Here is a 19,822-nt window from a genome sequence, read left to right as displayed (position 1 = left end):
ATTTGATTGTATTCAGGAAACTTCTTAGCTTTGGTTTAGTCCAGTTGTGCTGACTTCCCCTGTAGTGTGTGCTGTCCTTCCCTTCACCTAAGATGATTCTTATCTACTATCTACTTAGTGAATAACCCTACCCACCCCACTAACCATCAAAGAATGTTTTCTTCTGTGTTTAAACCTTTTCTTGACAAATTCAATTCTTAACTGATATAAATATCATAAAATAAATACATATCTTTTAAAACAAAATATAATTGCCTATGTACTATCTAAAGTCACCTTGGGTTCCAGCCTTTGAGAAACACTGGCCTCGTTCAATAGCAAGGATGGTCCCTGGGTCTTTTCTAGGGAAACCTCCTAGTCAACAAGTAGCTATACTTGTCAGTCATTTAGAAGAATGCTTTGCTGCTCCCAGTGTTTCACCCTTCCCTGTATCCATGCCCTTTTCCATATGAGCTTTCAGTTCCTCCTACTAGGGGAAGAATATGTTTCCCCACCCTGTTAATGCTGGACTTGGCCATGTGACTTGCTTTGGTCAACAGAATACGGGCAGAAGTGATGATGGGATGGTCTGAGCCTAGGCTTTAAAAAGCATCATATGATTCCATTGACCTCTTGTGCTTCTGCCATCACCCGCAAAGAACATGATTCAGCTAGCCCACTGGTCCAAAGAGATGGGTGGAGAGAACTGGACTCAACCAAGCCTGGCCAAGCCCAGCCTAGATCAGGTGATCTACAGATACATGAGAAAGAATAGACTGTTGTTGTTTTAAGCTAACGAACTTTGGGGTACTTTGTTACATAGCATTATTGTAGTAATTGCTGACTGATTCAGTCAGGAAAGCAGCAATATACAAACATTTATTGATTCCATACAGTTGGCTAGAAACTGTGTGCTAGGAATATCTATCTATATCTATATTCCATGTCATGGTTCCTGCCCTCCAGGAGTTTATGCTTTAGCTTAGGAACTTTCCAGTTTCAAGGACCACTGAGATAAGCTCGATGCCCAGAAGCAAACTCCAGCAGGAACTGTATCAGTTCACCCAGTAATTGAGTCCACCAGAGAAAGAAACTCTTCAGAGAACTCCCTCAAAGATAAAGCCCTCAAGGAGTCACAGAACCACTAAAGGAAATGTCATGAAGCTGGGGGGAGACCCAGCCAGGGCAGATGTGAATGCAAGCTCAGGGTCCCTGACTCAGCTGCGCTTAGCCATGCGTCACGGGCACCTTGTAATGGAGAGCTGCCGGGTGCTCATTTTTAGTGTAGGGAAGGAACTACAGCTGCTCACATTTGTTGAGTATGTGAAGGTACTTTGTATATGTTATGTCCCTAAATCTGTATAACAGCTAATGAGGTCTTTTATTTCTATTTTACAGAGGAGGACACCAAGGCTCCCCCGGCCCTCTATAATTGGGCTCCCTGTCACCGCTGAGCTCATTTCCTACACTCTTGACCCTTCTTCTCTCCCTCCACCCTAGCCTCCTACCTGGTCCTCTGATGAGCCAGGCACACTTCTACCTTAGGACCTTTGCCTGGAACATTCTCCCCCGAACCTCTGCATGGCTCCCCCCTGGCGTCTTTCAGGTCTTTGCCCAACAGTCCCTTTGTCAGTGAGGCTAGCCTATTTAGAATAGTATGCCACCTCCCCCACTGCCCTGCCCTGCCCTCCCCTCTCCCACTTCATTTTTCTCATGACACTTATCTCCATGTGACAGACTCTGAAGTCCTTCAGTTCTGCTACTCTCTAACTCTCCAAAAAGGCAGTGATCTTTTTGTTATTTTTTATTGTGCTTTAAGTGGAAGTTTACAATTCAAGTCCGTTTCTCATACAAAAATTTATATACACATTGCTACGTGACCCTAGTTGCTCTCCCTATACTGTGACAGCACACCCCTCCTTCCCACCCCGGATTTCCTGTGTCCATTTAATCAGCTCTGGACCCTCTCTGCCTTCTCATCTCGCCTCCGGACAGGAGCTGCCCATTTAGTCTCATGTAACTACTTGAGCTAAGAAGCACTCTATTCACGAGTTTCACTTTATGTCCCATAGTCCGGTCTAATCCTTGTCTGAAGAGTTGGCCTCAGGAATGGTTTCAGCTCTGGGCCAAAAGAGAGTCTGGGGGCCGTGTCTTCTGGGGTCCCTCCAGTCTCAGTTAAACCATTAATTCTGGTCTTTTTGCTAGAATTTGAATTCTGCACCCCACTTTTCTCCTGCCCCATCAGGGACTCTCTGTTGTATTCCCTGTCAGGGCGGTCACTGGTGGTAGCCAGACACCATCTAGTTCTTCTGGTCTCAGGCTGATGGGGTTTCTGATTTATGTGGCCCTTCCTGTCTCTTGGGCTAATATTTGCCTTGTGTCTTTGGCGTTCTTCATTCTCCTTTGCTCCAGGTGGGTTGGGACCAACTGATGCATCTTAGATGGCTGCTCACTAGCTTTCAAGACAAGGGCAGGGATCTTTGCCTGTATCTCCTGTTTCTAGAACCACACCTGGCCCATAGTAGGGGGTTCCCAAATTATAGCATGAATGGATGAATGAATGAGCAAATGAATGAATGAGTGAGGCTCGGAGATGTGAAGGAACTCGCAAAAAGTCAATAGCAAGGCTTGAGTGATGCCCAGATCTGTGTGGCCACTCACAGCAGCCCCACGCTGTCTTCTGTAATTAAGCACGAAGCTGCCCTTCTGTTTTCTGGTACATTCCATCGTGAGCTCTGGAAGATGAAGTGCCAATCCCTTTTCTCAGCAATTCTGCTACATGGAATGAGGAGAATGGGAGAAGTCACCTACAATTTTCTTTTCTCTTTAAAAAGGCCTTTTAAAAATCAGACACATTTTATACAAAAACAACGGAAAAGTCAGTCGATTTATCATGCCAATGACAAGCTAGTGCTAAGGGAAAGTATCTTCCTTGAAAATGTGCAGAAATACACTCGCTGTACATGTCAACGTTATCCTTGCAACCATTAGGAGGTTCCTAACAGCTATTTAGAGTAGTTCCCATCCTTATAAACCAACTCCCCCATCTGTGACTCCAGCAGCTGAAACACACATGGTTAGGTGGGTCTCAGCCCCTGCTTTGCAACTGCGTAACCTTGGCCAACACCCTCCCTATCCCTGAGCCTGTCCTGTCTTTCACTGGGCTCACGTGCCACACGCAGCTGTGGACAAAAGCTCTTGGCATTGACCCTAGCACATAATGAGTGGTCAAGGAAAACCAGTTCACCTCCCCTTTGATCAAGAAGGACGCCTGTGTTCACCCCTGGCCATGCAGAATCTCAGCCATGGGGGCGTTCTTCCTTCTCATCTCACCCTCACGGCACAGCCCTGTTTGGATACCATTTTCCCAGGAAGGGAAGAGAGGCCTTCCTTAGCAGAAGGACATCCCTTTATAGAGATGTTTGAGCCCAGGGATCTTGAGGATCCCAGAGGCCCTTGGTCCTTGGGCTGGCATGGAGGAGTGAGGAGGGACCCAGGGCCTGGTCCAGAGCCCCACCTGCCAGCATAGCCTTGCCCACATCCCTCATCTCCATCTGGGCCTTGGAGTCCACCCCTGGGGCCTTTGCATGAAATGCTCCAGATGGTTCTTCTCCTTTTTTGGTAGGAGTGAAAGTTCCCACTGAATAAGCCCCTGACCTGGTGATATCTGCACAATGAGTGAGGAGAGAAGGTATTATTGTGCTGTGCCTAAATGATGGTGCACTCTTCCCAGCTCCTGGGGAAGAAGCAGTGGCCCCTGTCTCTCTCACAGACAGCCTGCTGGTGAGGCTGCCTGGTGGCTCGGTTTGCTGAGCTGAAGTGAGGGACTGAGTGGGCTGGCGGAGAGGCTGCCGGACAAGGAGGAGGCTGTGCAAGTGAGGGAAGAGCTAAGGGAGGGCAGCATCACACGGGACGACACACACCTACTGGGGGCTCAGCTTGTGCTGGGTCCTGCTACCTAACATTTCTGGGATTAGCCTCAGGCCCATCCCACCAGTGAGGAAACCCAGGCCCCACAAATGGCGGGGCCAGGCAGAGCTCAGTCCCTGTCTCTTTGTCAAGTAGAGCCACATAACTTGAGCTGACGAGGGGTGACTAGCTGCCTCTCCAGAGCCTGCCAGGATGCAGTTACACTGGCATCGAGGAAATGGGGGTGAGCAGACCGAGCCTCAACTCCCAGACTGGCCCTGACACCATCGCCGTCCCTCGGCTGGGCTCGGGCACCCCTGAGGGAGGCATCATCTCTGAGCGAGCAGGCTGTGTACATAACAGGAATCTGGCTCCCCTGATGACAGCCTCCGCGGAGGTGCTGCTCGCTCCATCTTCTTGCAGATGAGGAGAGGGAGGCACAGTCAGTCCCGCTGGAGCTGGGGTTGGAGTCCAGGCCATCAGCGGCAGAGCTCGCTGCTCCCTCCCACCTGCTCCAGTCACTAGCTTCTCCTGCCAGGGCCATGGGTCCTCAGGTCATGACTTGACCAGAGGGAGCCTCTGTCCCACCCCTGCTTTGCCTGGGAAGTCCCAGCTATATTTTGAGTCTCTACTCAAATGTTGCCTTCTCTAGAAAGACTTCCAACACCCCCCTTACTCTTGCCCTCTGGGAGTTAATTTCCTATCCTTCCAGTGATCCCTCTTCTCTCAGATTTTTGTTGCCCTGGTGACCTGACCCCACCCTAATCACAAGTCCCCCAGTGAGGGCAGGGCTGGCCCATTTTTGACTCTCCAGTTCCCAGCCAAGGGCCACCTTGGTAGGCCCTCCGAGTTTGTGAGCTGAGGGTAGCGAGTACCTCCCCCAGGCCACCTGTCCCCTCTTCTCCCAGCCAACTGAGCACAGTGGGAAGATCAAGAGATACGGAACCATACCGGCAGGATGAAGGAGGGAGGGGGTGGAGAACAGCTTTCTCCGACATACATCCCATCAGACAGCAAGCAGCAAGCTTTTCCTACGGGAAAGAGGAGCTCTGTCTCCCTCAAAGGAGAGGCAGCTCTGGGGAAAGGGGCAGAGAGGACAGAGCCCTGTGGGGGCATCCCATGTGGAGAGCAGGCATACAAACGTCTCAGTCTGATGGGCTGTGCAGAATGAAGGAGATAAAGGAAGGAAGAACCTAGGAGGGTCTTGGACCATGGTTAGTGCTTTAAGGGGCAACTCCTGTTCCCTGGTGTTGATAAGAAGAGGCGTGTGTTTGGGGTGCTCCTGAGCTCCCCTCATCCATAACAGCAACAGCCCCCACCTCAAGGTGCACTCTCTTGTTATTGACTTGTGCACTGTCTGTTTCTCCCTCCAGAACATCTGCTCCAGGAGGGCAGTGGCCATATCTGTCCCCTTCCCTGCCAGATACCCTGTGCCTAGAGCAGTGTCTGGTACACACTTCTTGCAGTTAGCTCCCATCAAGTCAGTCCCCGACTCATGGCAACCCCGTGCACAACAGAATGAAACACTGCTTGGTCCTGTGCCATGCCTGTGATCAGTTGCAGATCAGACCACTGTGATCCATACGGTTTTCAGTGGCTGATTTTGGAAGTAGATCGCCAGGCCTTTCTTCCTAGTCTACCTTAGTCTGGAAGCTCCGCTGAAGCTTGTTCAGCATCATAGCAACACACAAGCCTCCACTGACAGAGGGGTGGTGGCTGTGCGTGAGGTACATTCATCGGTTGAGAATCAAACCTGGCTCTCCCTCCGGGAAGGCAAGTACTGAGCCACTCCGACCCTCACTGGCACACAGTTGGGTATCTCAGTAAACAGTGAAGAATGAAGGTACAAAATTTCTCCTCACCTCAAGTGCTCTCTCACCTCTTTGCTGCTGTTGTTGTTCGTTGCCATCGAGTTGGTTCTGGCTCATAGCAACCCCGTAGGACAGAGTAAAACTGCCCCATAGGGTTTCCAAGGAGCAGCTGGTGGATTTGAACTGCTGACCTTTGGGTTAGCAACCGAGCTCTTAACCACCGCACGACCAGGGCTCTCCATCTTTACCTGCCCAGATTTCACCTCCTTTGGGAAATATCCTTTAAAATCCTTGGACAGAACTTTCAGTAACTAGAATGTCTTGCTGTATTGGTTTTCCAAATTCAGCTTCCCTGGTCATTTACTGAAAGCCTAGCAGATTCCAGGTGTTGTACTTGACTTGTTACCTGCATGACCTCAGTGGTTCTCCAAGTGTGGTCTCAGGACCAGCAGCATCAGCATCGCCTGGGAGCCTGTTAGAAATGCACATTCCTGGGCCCCACTGCAGACCCGCTGAATCAGAAACTCTGGGGGTGGGGATAACTCTGTGTTTCAACTCTGTGTTTCAAGTTGGAGTCTGAGAAGCCCTGCCTTATCTCATTTTATACCTGCAACCACACTGTGACATTGTTACTATTGTTAATAATAATTTTATATCATTAAAAGAAGCGGGGGGCTCCTCTGTTACTGGCAAGCTAACTGAGGCTCATGGTTTCTGTTTTATTCAAGAGGTAAATGACAAAATCAATGGACCAGAGATTTATGTCAAAGATGGAACGTTTCGGTATGCATCACTGCGAACCAGGAAAGAAAAGGAGGCGGGAGGGGATAGCAAAGCCCTCCTGGGCTATTAAAGGTGCACTGTTCGTTCTACACCTTATATGTCTGCAGCAAGTTCATCGCAACCATCCTTGGAATGAGGCCCCAGTGAACTCTTCAAGCACTGCAGGGCAACTCACTGTTATTTTCACTCTCATATTTACTAAGGCATGAAAAATTGTTAACACATTTTCAAACATCTCACACAAAAATGTATTACTGTGACTAATGGCAATCTATTTTAGAATGTATCCAGCAAGGGAACTGGACTCAAATCTGTCCCCTGTATGAAAATACACACAGATTATCTTTCTTTCTTTTTTTTTTTAATCCTGCATTTCCTAAATAGCCTTCTTCTTCCGACTGGGTAGGGCCCACCGTTGCCCCCACACCCACCAAGAGAAACACGCATAACTGCCTCCCACGAACATTCCCTCAAAACTTCCTCTTCTCACATACCCCAGCTAAGTTAAAAAAAAAAGAAAAGAAAAGAAAAGAAAAACCTCCTTTTAACACTTTTGCTCAAATATTTGCAGATAATTAATTCCTTGTTAATCAGCTGAGGATGGCTTCTTTATGCTTTGTAAATAAAGAGAAAGTGTCTCTGGCCTTTGCAAACGTAGTTTTAAATGTGCCGTGGTGCAAAGTCAGAAGAATGCTATTGGGGAGGGCGGCTTCTCAGGCACAGTGCCCTCTGGGAAAGGGCCTTCCAGACTATTCTCTAGGGAGAGACTGGGGCTGTCCTCCCAGCTCCTCTGCTCCCTCTCCCGTGCTCACATCAGCCAGCCCTCCATGCAGGGAAGGCCGAGGGGTTTCCAATGAGTCACCGCTAGCAGTTGGTAAACCAAGGAGCCCAGTGAGTACGGCAATGACTTTCTTGCGCTATATTTAGACCGTCACAGAAAATCCCGCTTTGATGTTTCCACCTGGTCCGACGTCAGTTCCTCCTCATCCGCCTGCCCCATCTCTCCCTCACTGTGCCTCTGCCCTAGGTCCTCTCTCCTGACATTTCCACGGGTCGCCTGGTGGACCCCTGCTTCTGGGCCGAGTGCCCTTCCCGACACTCATCCTGTCCCTCCCTGCTTGCACTTCCCATGGGCTCCATAGTGCCCAAAGGAGTTCACCATAGAGCCCTGGGCTTCCCAGGCCAGGGCCTGCTTCCCCTGCTGTTTCTCCTGCTAAGCCTTTCCAGAAAAAACCAAACCAATTGCCATCGAGTCAGTTCTGACTCATGGTGACCTCATGTGTGCAGAGTAGAACTGCTCCATAGGGTTTTCAAGGCTGTGACCTTTTGGAAGCAGATTGCCAGGTCTCTCTTCCAAGATGCCTCTAAGTGGGTTCGACCCACCAAGTTTCAGCTAAACCATGGGATGGGGACTTCTACTTGCATATTGAATATCTGTTGAAAAGCGTCCTCAAGGTTTTGGCCCATATTACCTCCTCTGCCTAGAACGGAGGTTCTCAGCCCTGGCTGTGCATTGGAATCTCCCAGGAACTTCTAAAGTTCCCCATGCCCAGGCCACACCACAGACCGCAGAAATCAGAGTCTTGCAGGTGGGACCCAGGCATCAGTATTTTTCAAACGCCTCACATGACTCCAATGAGCCGCCAAGGTTGAGAACCACTCCTCCAAATGGTCCCTTGGCTCTCTCCACACCCTTTGTCTCTCAGCAAGCTCCTATGTACTCTATGAGACCCAACCATCCTCCCAGTTCTGCAGGCATGACGAGGCCCTGTGCCTCCACTGTGCCCCTGGCCCCGGCCTCAGCATACCTGAGTCACAGCCCGTGCTCCAGGGCTCCCCGGGGCTCCTCTATGCCAGCATTGCACCGATATCATTTAACGGCTCCCCTCGCAGCTCCTCCTGACCTCCTGGCCATCAGACTCAAAGTCCTAATGGCCACGTGGCCATATCCTCTCCACTATTATGAGATCTAATGTTATCCTGTTAATTTGGACACTGATGCAGATGTTCTACTATTTAAAATATTTCTGGTCTGATCTCTTTTAGACTCAAAGCCCCTTCATTCATTCAACAAATCGTGGTAATGATGCTACTATCTGCTCAGTCTTGGGAAGGTAAGAAGGCTGTGGGTGTAGAGAGAAGAGCTGAACACACAACACACAGTTGTTGTCAGCCAGGAGCTTGCTGCCTCGATGGTAAATGAATAATGGCCACACAGGATAATAAAGACTATGCACTTAGAAACAAAGCTATGCACTTAGAGAAGAGCTGCTTAATATTACTGGGGCAAACAGGTCACTCTACCATTAGGACGATAGTTAATGTCTTTATGTACAACACCTAACCCAGAACTAATGTGCAATTGGGACTTAAATCAATATTCATTCATGATGTTAATAATAACCTTCACACCAAAACCACGTGAAAGAACATAGGGATGAATAAGATAGAAAGGTAACACTGGGAGTTAGTTATGTTATACGCAGAAAACACCTAAAGCAGAAATGGCTGAGAAATGCTCTCTTAAATAATAAACACTGTTCCTGGAAGAATGGTGTGGCACAGGTTGGGTTGGCTACCACTAGCAATGTCCATTCTCTGCTTCTGTCTTACTAACAGAACCCTGTTTTGTTTGAGTCAGCAAATGCCCAATTAAAAAGTGACATTTCCCTGCTTCCCTTGCAGCTAGGGGGTAGCCATGGGATGCAGTGCTGGCCAATGAGATGTAGTTGGAATCTGCTAGGGATCTCTAAGAAAGCTTTGCTTTCCTGACATAGGTTCAGCCCTTTCCCCTTTGTTGCTTCCCTCTTCTTCCTGCTTAGAATGTGAGGCTGAAGCTGGTGCACACAGGGATGAAAGCAGTACGCCAAGTGAGAAGGGCCTAGGGAAACCACAGAAGGACCCTGGGACATTCATGGCATTGTGGAGTTCTTGAACCTGCCTCAGGTTTCTGTGGCATGAGAGAAAAATAAACCTACAGAGTCAGATTTCTGTTGTGCGTTGGTAGGATGAGAATGGGCTTTGGAATCTTGGACCTAGAATTCTTGGCTGTATAGCCTCAGATTCCTCATCTATAAAATGGGAATAATGGAACTAATTGTGTGAGGAATTACAGAGAATGTACAAAAAGTGCTGTTACAGGGGCTGGCATGCAGTTGGCACTCAATAAATGGCAGGAGTCATAATTCCTCATTGCTGGCAGGCTGCTCATACCCACTAGGTCAGATGCTTAGTCTGAAAATTCTAAGGTTAAGATAGAAAACAAAGTTTAATTAGTTATTGAGCACCGCTCTGTGTAAGCCAGTCTACTAGGCATGCCAAGAAAAACAGCCAGCCCACGGCATCTCAAGGTTTCTGTCTAAACAACGAAACATTGTAATATAGTTGAGCAACAAGACCCATGGAATTAAAATCAGTTAGGGGCAGATTTATCTGTGTTACAGAAACCAGCGATACAATCCCCACAGATAGCTGTTTACTTTGTAAAGCATTTTCCTATCTCTTGTTTCATGTTGTCTTCACAGCAGCCCAGAGAGGCCTGAGAATGGCATGGCGCGGTGCAGCGAAGCCAGGACAAGAACCCAGCACTCCTGTCTCCTGGTTTCATGCTTGCCAGCCCCACTCAATGTGACCCTTTCGAAGGTGCCCACCCACTGAATGGCCCAAATATGGCTCAAGTGATGAGGCTTAGAGGTGAGAATGGGAGTGGTGGAAGCTACTAACTTCTCTGCTGGTGATGGGACACCAAGAGCTGGACATACCCAGTATTCACGGAGTTTTCTAGATAGTCGGGGACGGAATCACCACTGTGGTCAGTTATGTCTGTGGGCCCATCCACATGAATGCACGGCCCTCATAGCCTTGGGGCCATCCACACTTTGGCACACAGCACACCAGGTGATCTGCATTGTACTTACTGAAAGGGTCCTCGGAGGGGGCACTAGGCTGGGCACTTTATCTGCACTACTGCACAGCCAGCTCTTATGATATGACAGTATTATCTGGCCCACTTGGTAGATGGGAAAATTAAGGTGTAGGACGGTTAAACTAGATCTCCAAGGTCACACAGCTTGGAATCACAGTCCGGGGAGGTGGAGTCCATTGCTCACTAGGGTGGAAAGTTCTAGAACAGGTGACAGAAAACACACAGGGAAAGTAACTTCTGCAGGAGGACAAGGTGACTGTAGGAGAGGGCGTTTGGGCTGTTCTGGTTCTGGAGAGGCCACAGGCCCTCAGCAGTTTTCCCCAGCCCTATGTGTGCAATCCCTAATGTATTTCCATTTGGCACAAAAAATGCTGACACGTGCCCAAAATTTACTTAAATGTACTTAAATTTGAAAGCAATGTTGGAGAGGATGAAGTCTGCGTATGTGCATGTCTTCATGCGTGGAGACTCCAGTGCTCTGTAATGGGAAGCGGTCAGGCTTTAGCCCCAGCACTCCTAGGTTCAAACTCCTCCTCCACTCACTAACACATTTCTCAGCCAGAAGGAAATAAGGCTGAGAAGGAAACATCACCGACCTAGACATTCTGCCTCCCCACCTGCCAGAGACTCACCACAATGGCAGCCACCCACTTCCTCCTCCTAAGCCACACTCATTTTCGTGTACAGACAACAGAAGTCACAGCCACATTCAACTGAGTTCATTTCTTGAATAAAACACCTCCCTCAGGCACTTACCAGACAGTTTTCCAGTAAGTCATTGTAAGGAGCCAATAAATCAAGGAACTTGAAACTGGTGAACAGAAACCACCATTTTCTCACTCTTCAGAACGTCACAAAGAGCTAGGCCTCAATTTTAGATGTTATTTTAGAAACAAGAAAAGGTGGGTTGTTTCTTGTTTCCCTTTATCCTTAAAAAAGAGTCTTTTCTTATCGTTTGTCAAAATGTCATAGGCAGAATAAAGAAGGTACAACATTTACTTAATCCCACAGACTTGGCCAAGATTATCGGATAAAATGGTGGTTGATGTCAGAGACAGATTGGTTCCAGGACCCCCTTGATACCAAAATCTTCAGATGCTCAAGTCCCTTATATAAAATGGCATAGGAGTTGCATATAACCTACTCACATCCTCCCCTATACTTTGAATCATCTCTACATTACTTCTAATACCTAATACCATGTAAATGCTATGTACATAGTTGTTTATACTGCATTGTTTAGGGAATAATGACAAGCAAAAAAACTCTGTAGATGTTCAGTACCGACACAGCCAGCGAAGGCCTGACTACATAGTACACGTCAGCGACAACGTAACATTTTTTTCTCGAATATTTTCGATTGGCGGTTGGTTGAATCTGCGGACACAGAACGTGTGGAATCAGAAGGCTAACTGTACCTGAAATTCTAGTTGGAGCTCTGTAGCGTTTGCATGATATACACGCATTTTTTCTTTTATAATTTCCTTATTTTTTTTAGTTAGACCATAAGGATGATGACTGCAACAAATTTTAACGAAGATAAATATAATAGAAAAAAATCACACCTCTCTTAAGCCTTTACACACTGTGGAAAGTGTCAAAGTTCATAATGATACAATACCCATAGTTAAAGCCAGGATAATCCTCAAATATTATTTCTCAAACAGTCTCCCGAACTTTACTAGGACAATTCACAAAGCACTAAAGAACATCACAACTGTAATAAGAAAGATTTGGTCAATATTCGCAATTACAAGGACGCATGCACATATCTGGCTTAGAAAGGGCTCTTGGCAGAAGCAAATCAAATTTGCAGTACATTACATACAAGACGCTGGACAAGCTTTCATCCCGTGTCAGCTTCGCCGCAAGGACACCGCGCTCCCTCCCAGGCCCTTCTCACTGCTCCCTGCCCCTCCGTGTAGCATCATCACTTAAATCATCTATTTTCAAATCAGATACAACAGAAGTACCTTTCTGGATTTGGCCCAGGATGGTAGAATTCTACATTGTAGCTGTGGAGAAATCGCTATTTTCAGTCACAAGGAACTTATAATTTTAAAGATTAAGAGGCAAAGACAGATCTAAATTGGGAGTCTCAGCAGCTATGGAGAATGTCACAAGAGCAAGTAAGAAACTGCTTACTGACATATGCCATGGATATTGCATTTTGATGGTGACTGTGGATTGTGTTACATGACAAAGAATCAAATGGAAATTTCCATTCAGCCTAGGGATGTGTGTGTATGTGTGTGGGGTATGTATGAGTATGTGAGTGTGTATGTGAGTATGTGAGGGTGTGTGTGAGTGCAAGCGTGTGAATGTGTGTGAGTGTGATGGTGTGTGTAAGTATGTGTGTATGAGGGCGTGTGAGCATGTGTTTGGGGTAACCGATACGGCCTTTTGAGAATTCTACTATTCCCCTGTTTTGAAGTGCTTTGTAAACCTCTCGTGGTTACCAAAAACCAAAGCCAGTGTTGTTGATGAGTCGATTCCGACTCATAGCGACTTTATAGGACAGACTAGAACTGCCCCATAGGATTTCCAAGGCTGTAAATCTTTACGGAAGCAGACTGCCACATCTTTCTCCCGTGGAGTGGCTGGTGGGAGCCGACATTTCGGTTGGCAGCCGAGTGCTTTAACCACTGTGCCACCAGGGCTCCTTTCTTGTGGTTAAACTGGGATTTAATTTGTGCTTGAACTGACTATACCTCATCCATCTGAAGCCTCTTGGGAGAAAACCAGGGCCCATTTTGTACAGAAAGTGCTTTATAAATGGACAAGATTATTACTTGGCCTGGGCCGGGTTCTTACATAAACATATTCTGTTTTTCCAGCTGAGGTTTGTCGTCAGCCTCTGTTCAATCCCAGACTCAATGGAAACTCCGCTCAGATCTAATTTTTATTTACATTATTACATATTTCTCTGCTTAGAAACTTTCAGTTGAGACAGTCTTTTCCTGGTTTCACAGCAGGAATCAGAATATCACTGAGAGGGAAGGAGGATGGAGGTGAGACAGTCTCAAAAGGGAGCTCTCCACATGGCCAGGCACAGGCACCCTGCCCCACTCACCATGGTCGTGGGCGAACACCAGCAGGCCCAGTCCCATCAGCATCTGAGCCAGTTCCTCATAGCGGCCGCAGTGCTCCCCAGCTCCGTGGGAAATAAACACCAGAGCCCTGGAAGGGGCGAGAAGGGGGACTCAGTCAGGAAAGCAACAGGTCACTGAGCTTGCAGTCGCTTTCACAGCACCAGTAACACGCTAGCAACTGAATTGTAGTCTATGTGCTTTTTCAAATAAGAGGGGTTCAGCATTAAAATACTGGGCTTCTGATTCATGAAGTCCCTGGGTGGTGCAAATGGTTAACGTGCTCGGCTGCTAATCGAAACGTCGGAGATTCGAGTCCACCCAGAGGCACCAAGGAAGAAAGGCCTGGAAAATTCTAAAAAATCAGCCACTGAAAACCCTAAAGAGCACAGTTCTACTCTGACACACATGGGGTTGCCATGAGCTGGAGTCAACTCGACGCCAATAGGTTTCAGAGTGATAGAAGGGAGACCCAATCCTGACTCTCTGCCTATGGGTATTCAGGCAAAGAACCCAGGCCCATGAATGCTCATTTCTTCTTTGTGAAATAGTAATAATAATCGCCCTCCTGGGTGTCTGTGAAGATCCAATGAGCAAATTTATGTCAAAGCATCAGGCAGCACGCTGGCCCATGGCACGGTTTCCTTCGTGGTGGCTGCCCAGGAAGCCCAGGCCTGAGCCAATCGGCATGCTCCATTTCCTCGGCTGCAGTGATTGGTTCAGGGACAGGCATGGGACTCCAGCCAAGCCAGTCGGCCCCATCAGATCTCATCCCACAGCTTCTGCTTAAGTGGCCAGGAAAAGTTATTTTCATTTTCCCACCAGGCTTGTGCCTGGAGGCTGTGGGGTTGGGGTGGCCCCCGCCATCTTGCCACCCCGTGGAGGCTGAGTTGACCCACAGAGGAGGGCCAGGCAAAGCCAAGTGATGGACAGCACCAGTCCTAATGGCGGTGTTTGAGCCCTGAATCCTGCTGGACCTGAAGTCAGCATTCCCCACCCCTCCCTGCCTTTTCTGGGCTGAGGTCAGTTGAGTTTTCTGTCACTTGCATCAGAAGAGTCCTGACATACAGCTCTTTCATTTTTGTGTGGAATAATTTTACTTCTATACTCATTCGTCTACCAGTTACTGGAATTTGTTTTATGTGTGTGTCTTATATTCTCTTCCCCTCTTTCTCCAGCTGGCAAACTCAGCCCTTCCTTCAAGACCTAGCCTTAAGGTTCCCCTCCTCTGAGAAGACTTTCCAGGCTTTTCAAGTCTAAGTTAGCCTCTCCTCCCCTCTGAGCTTTTCTAGCACTTTGTAAATACTTGTTAGATCAGGTGCTACCATTGCATTCTACTTCCACCACTGGCTTCTAAGCTTCTTGCTGGCAGGCAAAGACGCCTCCCTCCCACTTTCTTTAGTGACTAATACAGTTTTGAACTCATGGTGGACACGCTCTAAATGCTGTTTGAATGAAGGGAGGAGGGACGAGGGAGGAAGGATGAGAGGGGGGAAGGAAGTTGTAAGGTTTCAAAACAGGTATATTTCACACCTCAGAAAGCTTCATGTGGGAGAAGCCTCAGGGATTGGAAGCAGAGCTCGGCATGGAAAGTCTTCCATGGGACTATGGCCCCCCTAGGGACACCCAAAGCAGCCACCATCATCCAATGGCTCATCCCAGCTTCTCCACTACCCATGGGATTGGAGTCCCTTTCTCCACAGTGGACTGTGGTGGTGCTGATGAAGGGGTATTTAGACTCTTAAATATCCAATTTTCAAAAGACTCATATTCTTAGCAGAAGACTCACCGGGGGCTAGAGTCCCTTCAGGAAGGAGTGAATGCTCTGAGCTGATGGCCACCCAAGCTCTGCCATTTTCAGCTAACACTCAAAATAACAGTGCTCATCTAATTCTCAAAATCACCTTGGACATCTGTCCTCCCTGCCTTTCCCTAAAAACACAAGGAAAGGACTCTGCACCTCTCCATGGCTCTGCACACGCCCTCCATGCTGCATGGTCAGGCATGAGTCTGAGCACAGGACACCGCCCGCCTGGCCTCTCTGGGCAGCCGTCTGGGTGTCTTTCCTGTATTCCCCTCAGCTCCAGAGGAGCATGGCTGGAACCTTTAAATTATCATCATCTTCTGTGTTCCATATTGGCTCCATTTCCTGAAGGGATGCCTCAAGTACTCTTAAAGTCCTCGGGGAGCATGTCAGCTGCTGTGTTAACACAGCTACAGTGATGCAGACTGAGAAGTGATGAGCTGGGCCCCACAGCTAAGCCAGCTTCTCACCATGGCCAGCGGCCCACCCAGGAGGACACAGGTGTCACCTAAGACCCAAAGGGATGACACCAGGCATTGCCATCACACCGGGATCGGCTATTAATGGAATCCACCCTTGAGTCAACATGTGGACAAATATGGCCTCTTGCTCTATGGAAGTTCTCACATTCTAGTCCAGGCGTTCTCAGCCTTGGCCACACCCAGCAATCACCGGGAACTTTAAAACACTGAAGCCTGGGCCCCACCTCTAGAGGTTCTGATTTAATTGGCCCTGGGCACAGCCTGGGTCCTTGGAGCTGGAAAGGGTGCCAGCGTTCTTGCCAGCTGCTGAGGCTGGGAGGCACCTGTTCCATCACAACTCCAGCTTGGGCAACTGGCGTGCTGCTCCGACATGGGACGGAGTGGATGAGAGCGGTGAGACGGAGCCATTTTGGCATGGAAACTTATAGCCATGTTGGCGCCGTTTATCCCCCATCTGGGGGATATGCTGGATAACCATATCCACAGAGGCTTTGGGAGCTGCTAACATCACCTCTTTGGAAAGGAAGCTGACCAACATGGCTGTTCCACACACTGCAGGTAGCTGAGCTCAGCAGCCCTCCTCTCTGCACAGGTGGGGCCACCTGGCAGCCCCTGTAGGCTCAGCCGGGGCACAGACCCAGGTCAGGCAGCCTCAGAGCCACCCCCTGACACTGGCCTCACTCTGCGTTTAAGCTCCTGTGGTGCTAAGTGGCTTTCTCCTTAGTTCTTAGATTCAGATCTTGCCTGGACCCTAATTCTGATAACTCGATCTCCCCTCTCCTTCCTCACACTTGTTCCCCGGACCCGAGTCTTTGCAAAGTAAAAAATCAAATTCTGGTGCCCTCTGCTTTAAACAGAACATAGCCTTTCTGTCTCTGTAGTAACCTCTCTCTTCACCCCCCTCTCTCTGCCCACCACACTCCAGTGGCCTTCTTTCTGGTACTCAGATATGCCAATCAGGTGTGCTGGCAAAGGTTTAACAACCGGTGGGGTGGCGGTGGTGGTGGAGATCCTGATTTGTAGCGTTTGCCAGTTCCCCTGGTGTAAATGATCCTCTCACCATGGCTGATTCTGAGCTATTAACATGAGGTCGCTGATCGCGAACTTGGGAAGAGATGTGCAAGCCAGCTCATGAGCTGGGCCAAGCTGCTCCCATGTACTCTGGTGAACGCAGTCCAATCTCAGAGCTGTGCGCCTGAGGAGGTTCTACTGGAGACACCCCTGCCCCCTGCCCACCGCCCAGTCTTTGCACGCTGGCTTTGCCTGCCATTTGGGTCTCAGGCTCAGAGAGGCCTTTTCTTTCCACTTTAGCTGAAGCAGTCTTCAGCGCTTGTCACTAAAACAAACAAAAATCAAACCAGTTGCCATGGAGTCAATTCTGACTTATGCGACCCCATGTGTGTCAGAGTTGAACTATGCTCCACAGGGTTTTCAATGGCTGATTTTTTGGAAGCAGAACGCCAAGCCTTTCTTCCGAGGTGCCTCTGGCTGTGTTCGAACGGCCAATTTTTGGTAAGTCGTTGAGCTCTTAACTGTTTGCGCCATTTTATCCACTGATGAGTTTCTTTTGCCTCCCCTAACTAGAATGTGCTCTAAGAGGGCAGGGATCCTATATACCTGTTTACAACTATATCCTCAGCCAAAAAAGCTACCGGCACATAGTCAGAGCTTAATAAGGACTGCTAACTGACTGGCTAACCACTCCACAGGTCTAGGGGCCTGGGTGCCTTTGCCTACTGCAGTCCCCAGGCCTGGAGCTCGACCCCCAGACTCCAGCCCTGTCCAGGGCAGGGCCTCCCAGAAAGAACCTGATGCTGCATTTCCAGGTACACTGGCATTGTCAGGGCACCCCACTACTTGTCAGAACCTAGCTCCTCCTTCCCCACACGCCTGCTGCAGGCACAGCCACCTCTGCCTGTAGCCTAACCCTGAGGCAGGGCCTGCGCCTCTGACTCCCTCTCTGCTCTGTTCCTGGCTGGCCTCTGGGTCCCAGCCTTGTTGCTGTGGATACATCTAGTCATATCTTGGGACACATGTGCTCATGTTTTGTCTCTGGGGGGAAAGGGAAGGCCTCCAGCTGGAGGCTTTCTGACAGACCTTCCACACTGGCCCCTGGATGATGGTGGCCACCTGGCCACTTCTCCCATGAGGTTTCATGGAGCATTGTGAGAACAGTGACTGGGCACTGAGGAACCGAGCCACTGGTGGCCAAACCCCATAGGCTGGGTGGCCATGAGCAGAAAGCAAACAAAAGCCAGATACCCTGGTCTGACTCCCGGGTGACCTGATGCAGTGCTGGGCCTCGGGCTCCTGGCTGTTAACTAGAAAGGAAGCAGCAGCCCTCGCAGGAAGTGGTGACATCAAGACCTACTGTCCTTCCACTAAGATGGTCCAGAAAGAGCAACTGAGAGCTTATTGTGTGCCAGGCCCTGGGAGCAGGGTGACAAACCACATTAGCCCTGCCTTCCTACAGCTTCCAGTCTCGTGGGAAGATGAGCGTCAACGAGGAATGTCCATGGGCATGCCCACTGCAAGATGTGCATGGACACGGGGGGAGGGGGCACCTGGTGAGCAAGCTCAGAACCAGAGGCTGGGGGAGACGCAGCAAGTCTGGAGGACGATGAGAGCTGTTGGGCACAGGGTCTTACAAGGGACAGTAAAACAGTGCCTATTCCAGGACCCCACCACCTGTCTGTCACTTGGTTGTACTGTGGAGGCCTATGTGTTGCTGGGATGCTGGAAGCTCTGCCACCAGTATTGCAAATACCAGCAGGGTCACCCACGGTGGGCAGGCTTTAGCAGAGCTTCCAGACTAAGACAGACTAGGAAGAAAGACCTGGTGATCTACTTCCAAAAATCAGCCAATGAAAACCCCATGGATCACAACAGAATACTATCTGATATAGTGCTGGAAGATGAGCTCCCTAGGTTGGAAGGCACTCAAAATGCACAGTGGCTTCAACAGAGGACTCTAGCATGCTGTTGATCAGGAAGATGGCATAGGACCAGGCAACATTCTGTTCTGTTGTACACGGGGTTGCCATGAGTTGGAGTTGACTCAAGGGCAACTAACAACGAGAATACTCCAGGGCTGGAGGAGGCCACTGCTTCTAGAACGCTGTGATGGTGGGAGGCTGGGAGGGAGAGGAGATCCGAGTTCTGTGCAGCAGCTGCACCTGCAGGGCCTCACAGGCAGCAATAAGCATTCGAGCTTTTGTATGTGCAGAGGACAGACACTGGATGTGAGCAGAGCAGTGGCCTGATCCGTCTTCAGCTTTCCAGAGATCCCTGGGCTGCTGAGGAGAGCAGAGCAGGGAGGCCAGAGATGAGGCTGTCAGGGAGCCAGTGGTGGGGCCCTCAGCGGGTGCCCAGTAAGGTCATGAGTGCCTCCCCTCCTCCCCTGGCACTGTGCAGCGGAGAATTAGCAGAGCCATTAATGCAAACAAAGCAACACCACAGTGGCAGAAACTGGGTTGCAGAAGAGCTGGCTAAGATCTTTTTCCTGGAACATCTTTACCGGCTGCAGCAGTCGGAGCCAGTCCTTCTGGGAGAAGGCATGACTGTCAGGGGCCAGCACCAGATCAGAAGCCCGCCTGGCACCCGAGGAAAGCAGAAGTGGCCCTGGAGAACAGCCCGCTGCAGAGCTCCTCAGAATTTCTAAGCTGGGGCCAGCGCATTCATGCCCCAGTCTGATGAAGCGGATTTCCCCTTCTTCAAAAGACTCATTCTCCCTTTACTCCTTTGCTTATGCATTGTTTAAGTTACTTAACCTCTCTGGGTCTCAGTTTCTTCACCTGTAAAACGGGGATGATCATAACACCACTGCCCTTAGAGGGCACTGTGAGGTTTAACGAGACAGCGTGTATCAAATGTCTCGGGTCTTGGCTGCCACGGAGAAAGCCCCATAGTTATTGGCTATGAAACCGTTTTCCTTAGTGGCACAGATGGGCTTGCAGCGTGTGGAGGGAGAGGGAGGCGGCACTGGCAGTCTGGAGGTGCTGCATGAGCTGGTTCCTGGGTCTGTGTGCCTCGGTCCCCCG

At 49.3% G+C, this 19,822-nt stretch overlaps 1 protein-coding gene across 2 annotated transcripts in view; it reads right to left on the bottom strand.

The window, feature by feature from the left end:
* MGLL (monoglyceride lipase) overlaps window positions 1-19,822 on the bottom strand; it is a 119,099-nt gene that overhangs the window by 68,069 nt on the left and 31,208 nt on the right. For both annotated transcript variants that reach the window (XM_004368401.2, XM_023725314.1), the window contains one exon: window positions 13,481-13,587. In XM_004368401.2, coding sequence (XP_004368458.1) covers window positions 13,481-13,587 — 107 coding nt within the window. The remainder of the gene's footprint in view (window positions 1-13,480; window positions 13,588-19,822) is intronic.

Source organism: Trichechus manatus, unplaced genomic scaffold (genome assembly GCF_000243295.1).
Source record: "Trichechus manatus latirostris isolate Lorelei unplaced genomic scaffold, TriManLat1.0 scaffold00001, whole genome shotgun sequence".
In the NCBI taxonomy this organism is placed as follows: domain Eukaryota; kingdom Metazoa; phylum Chordata; class Mammalia; order Sirenia; family Trichechidae; genus Trichechus; species Trichechus manatus.
Note: the sequence above shows the minus strand (reverse complement) of the source record. Positions and strands in the feature narration are given on the sequence as shown.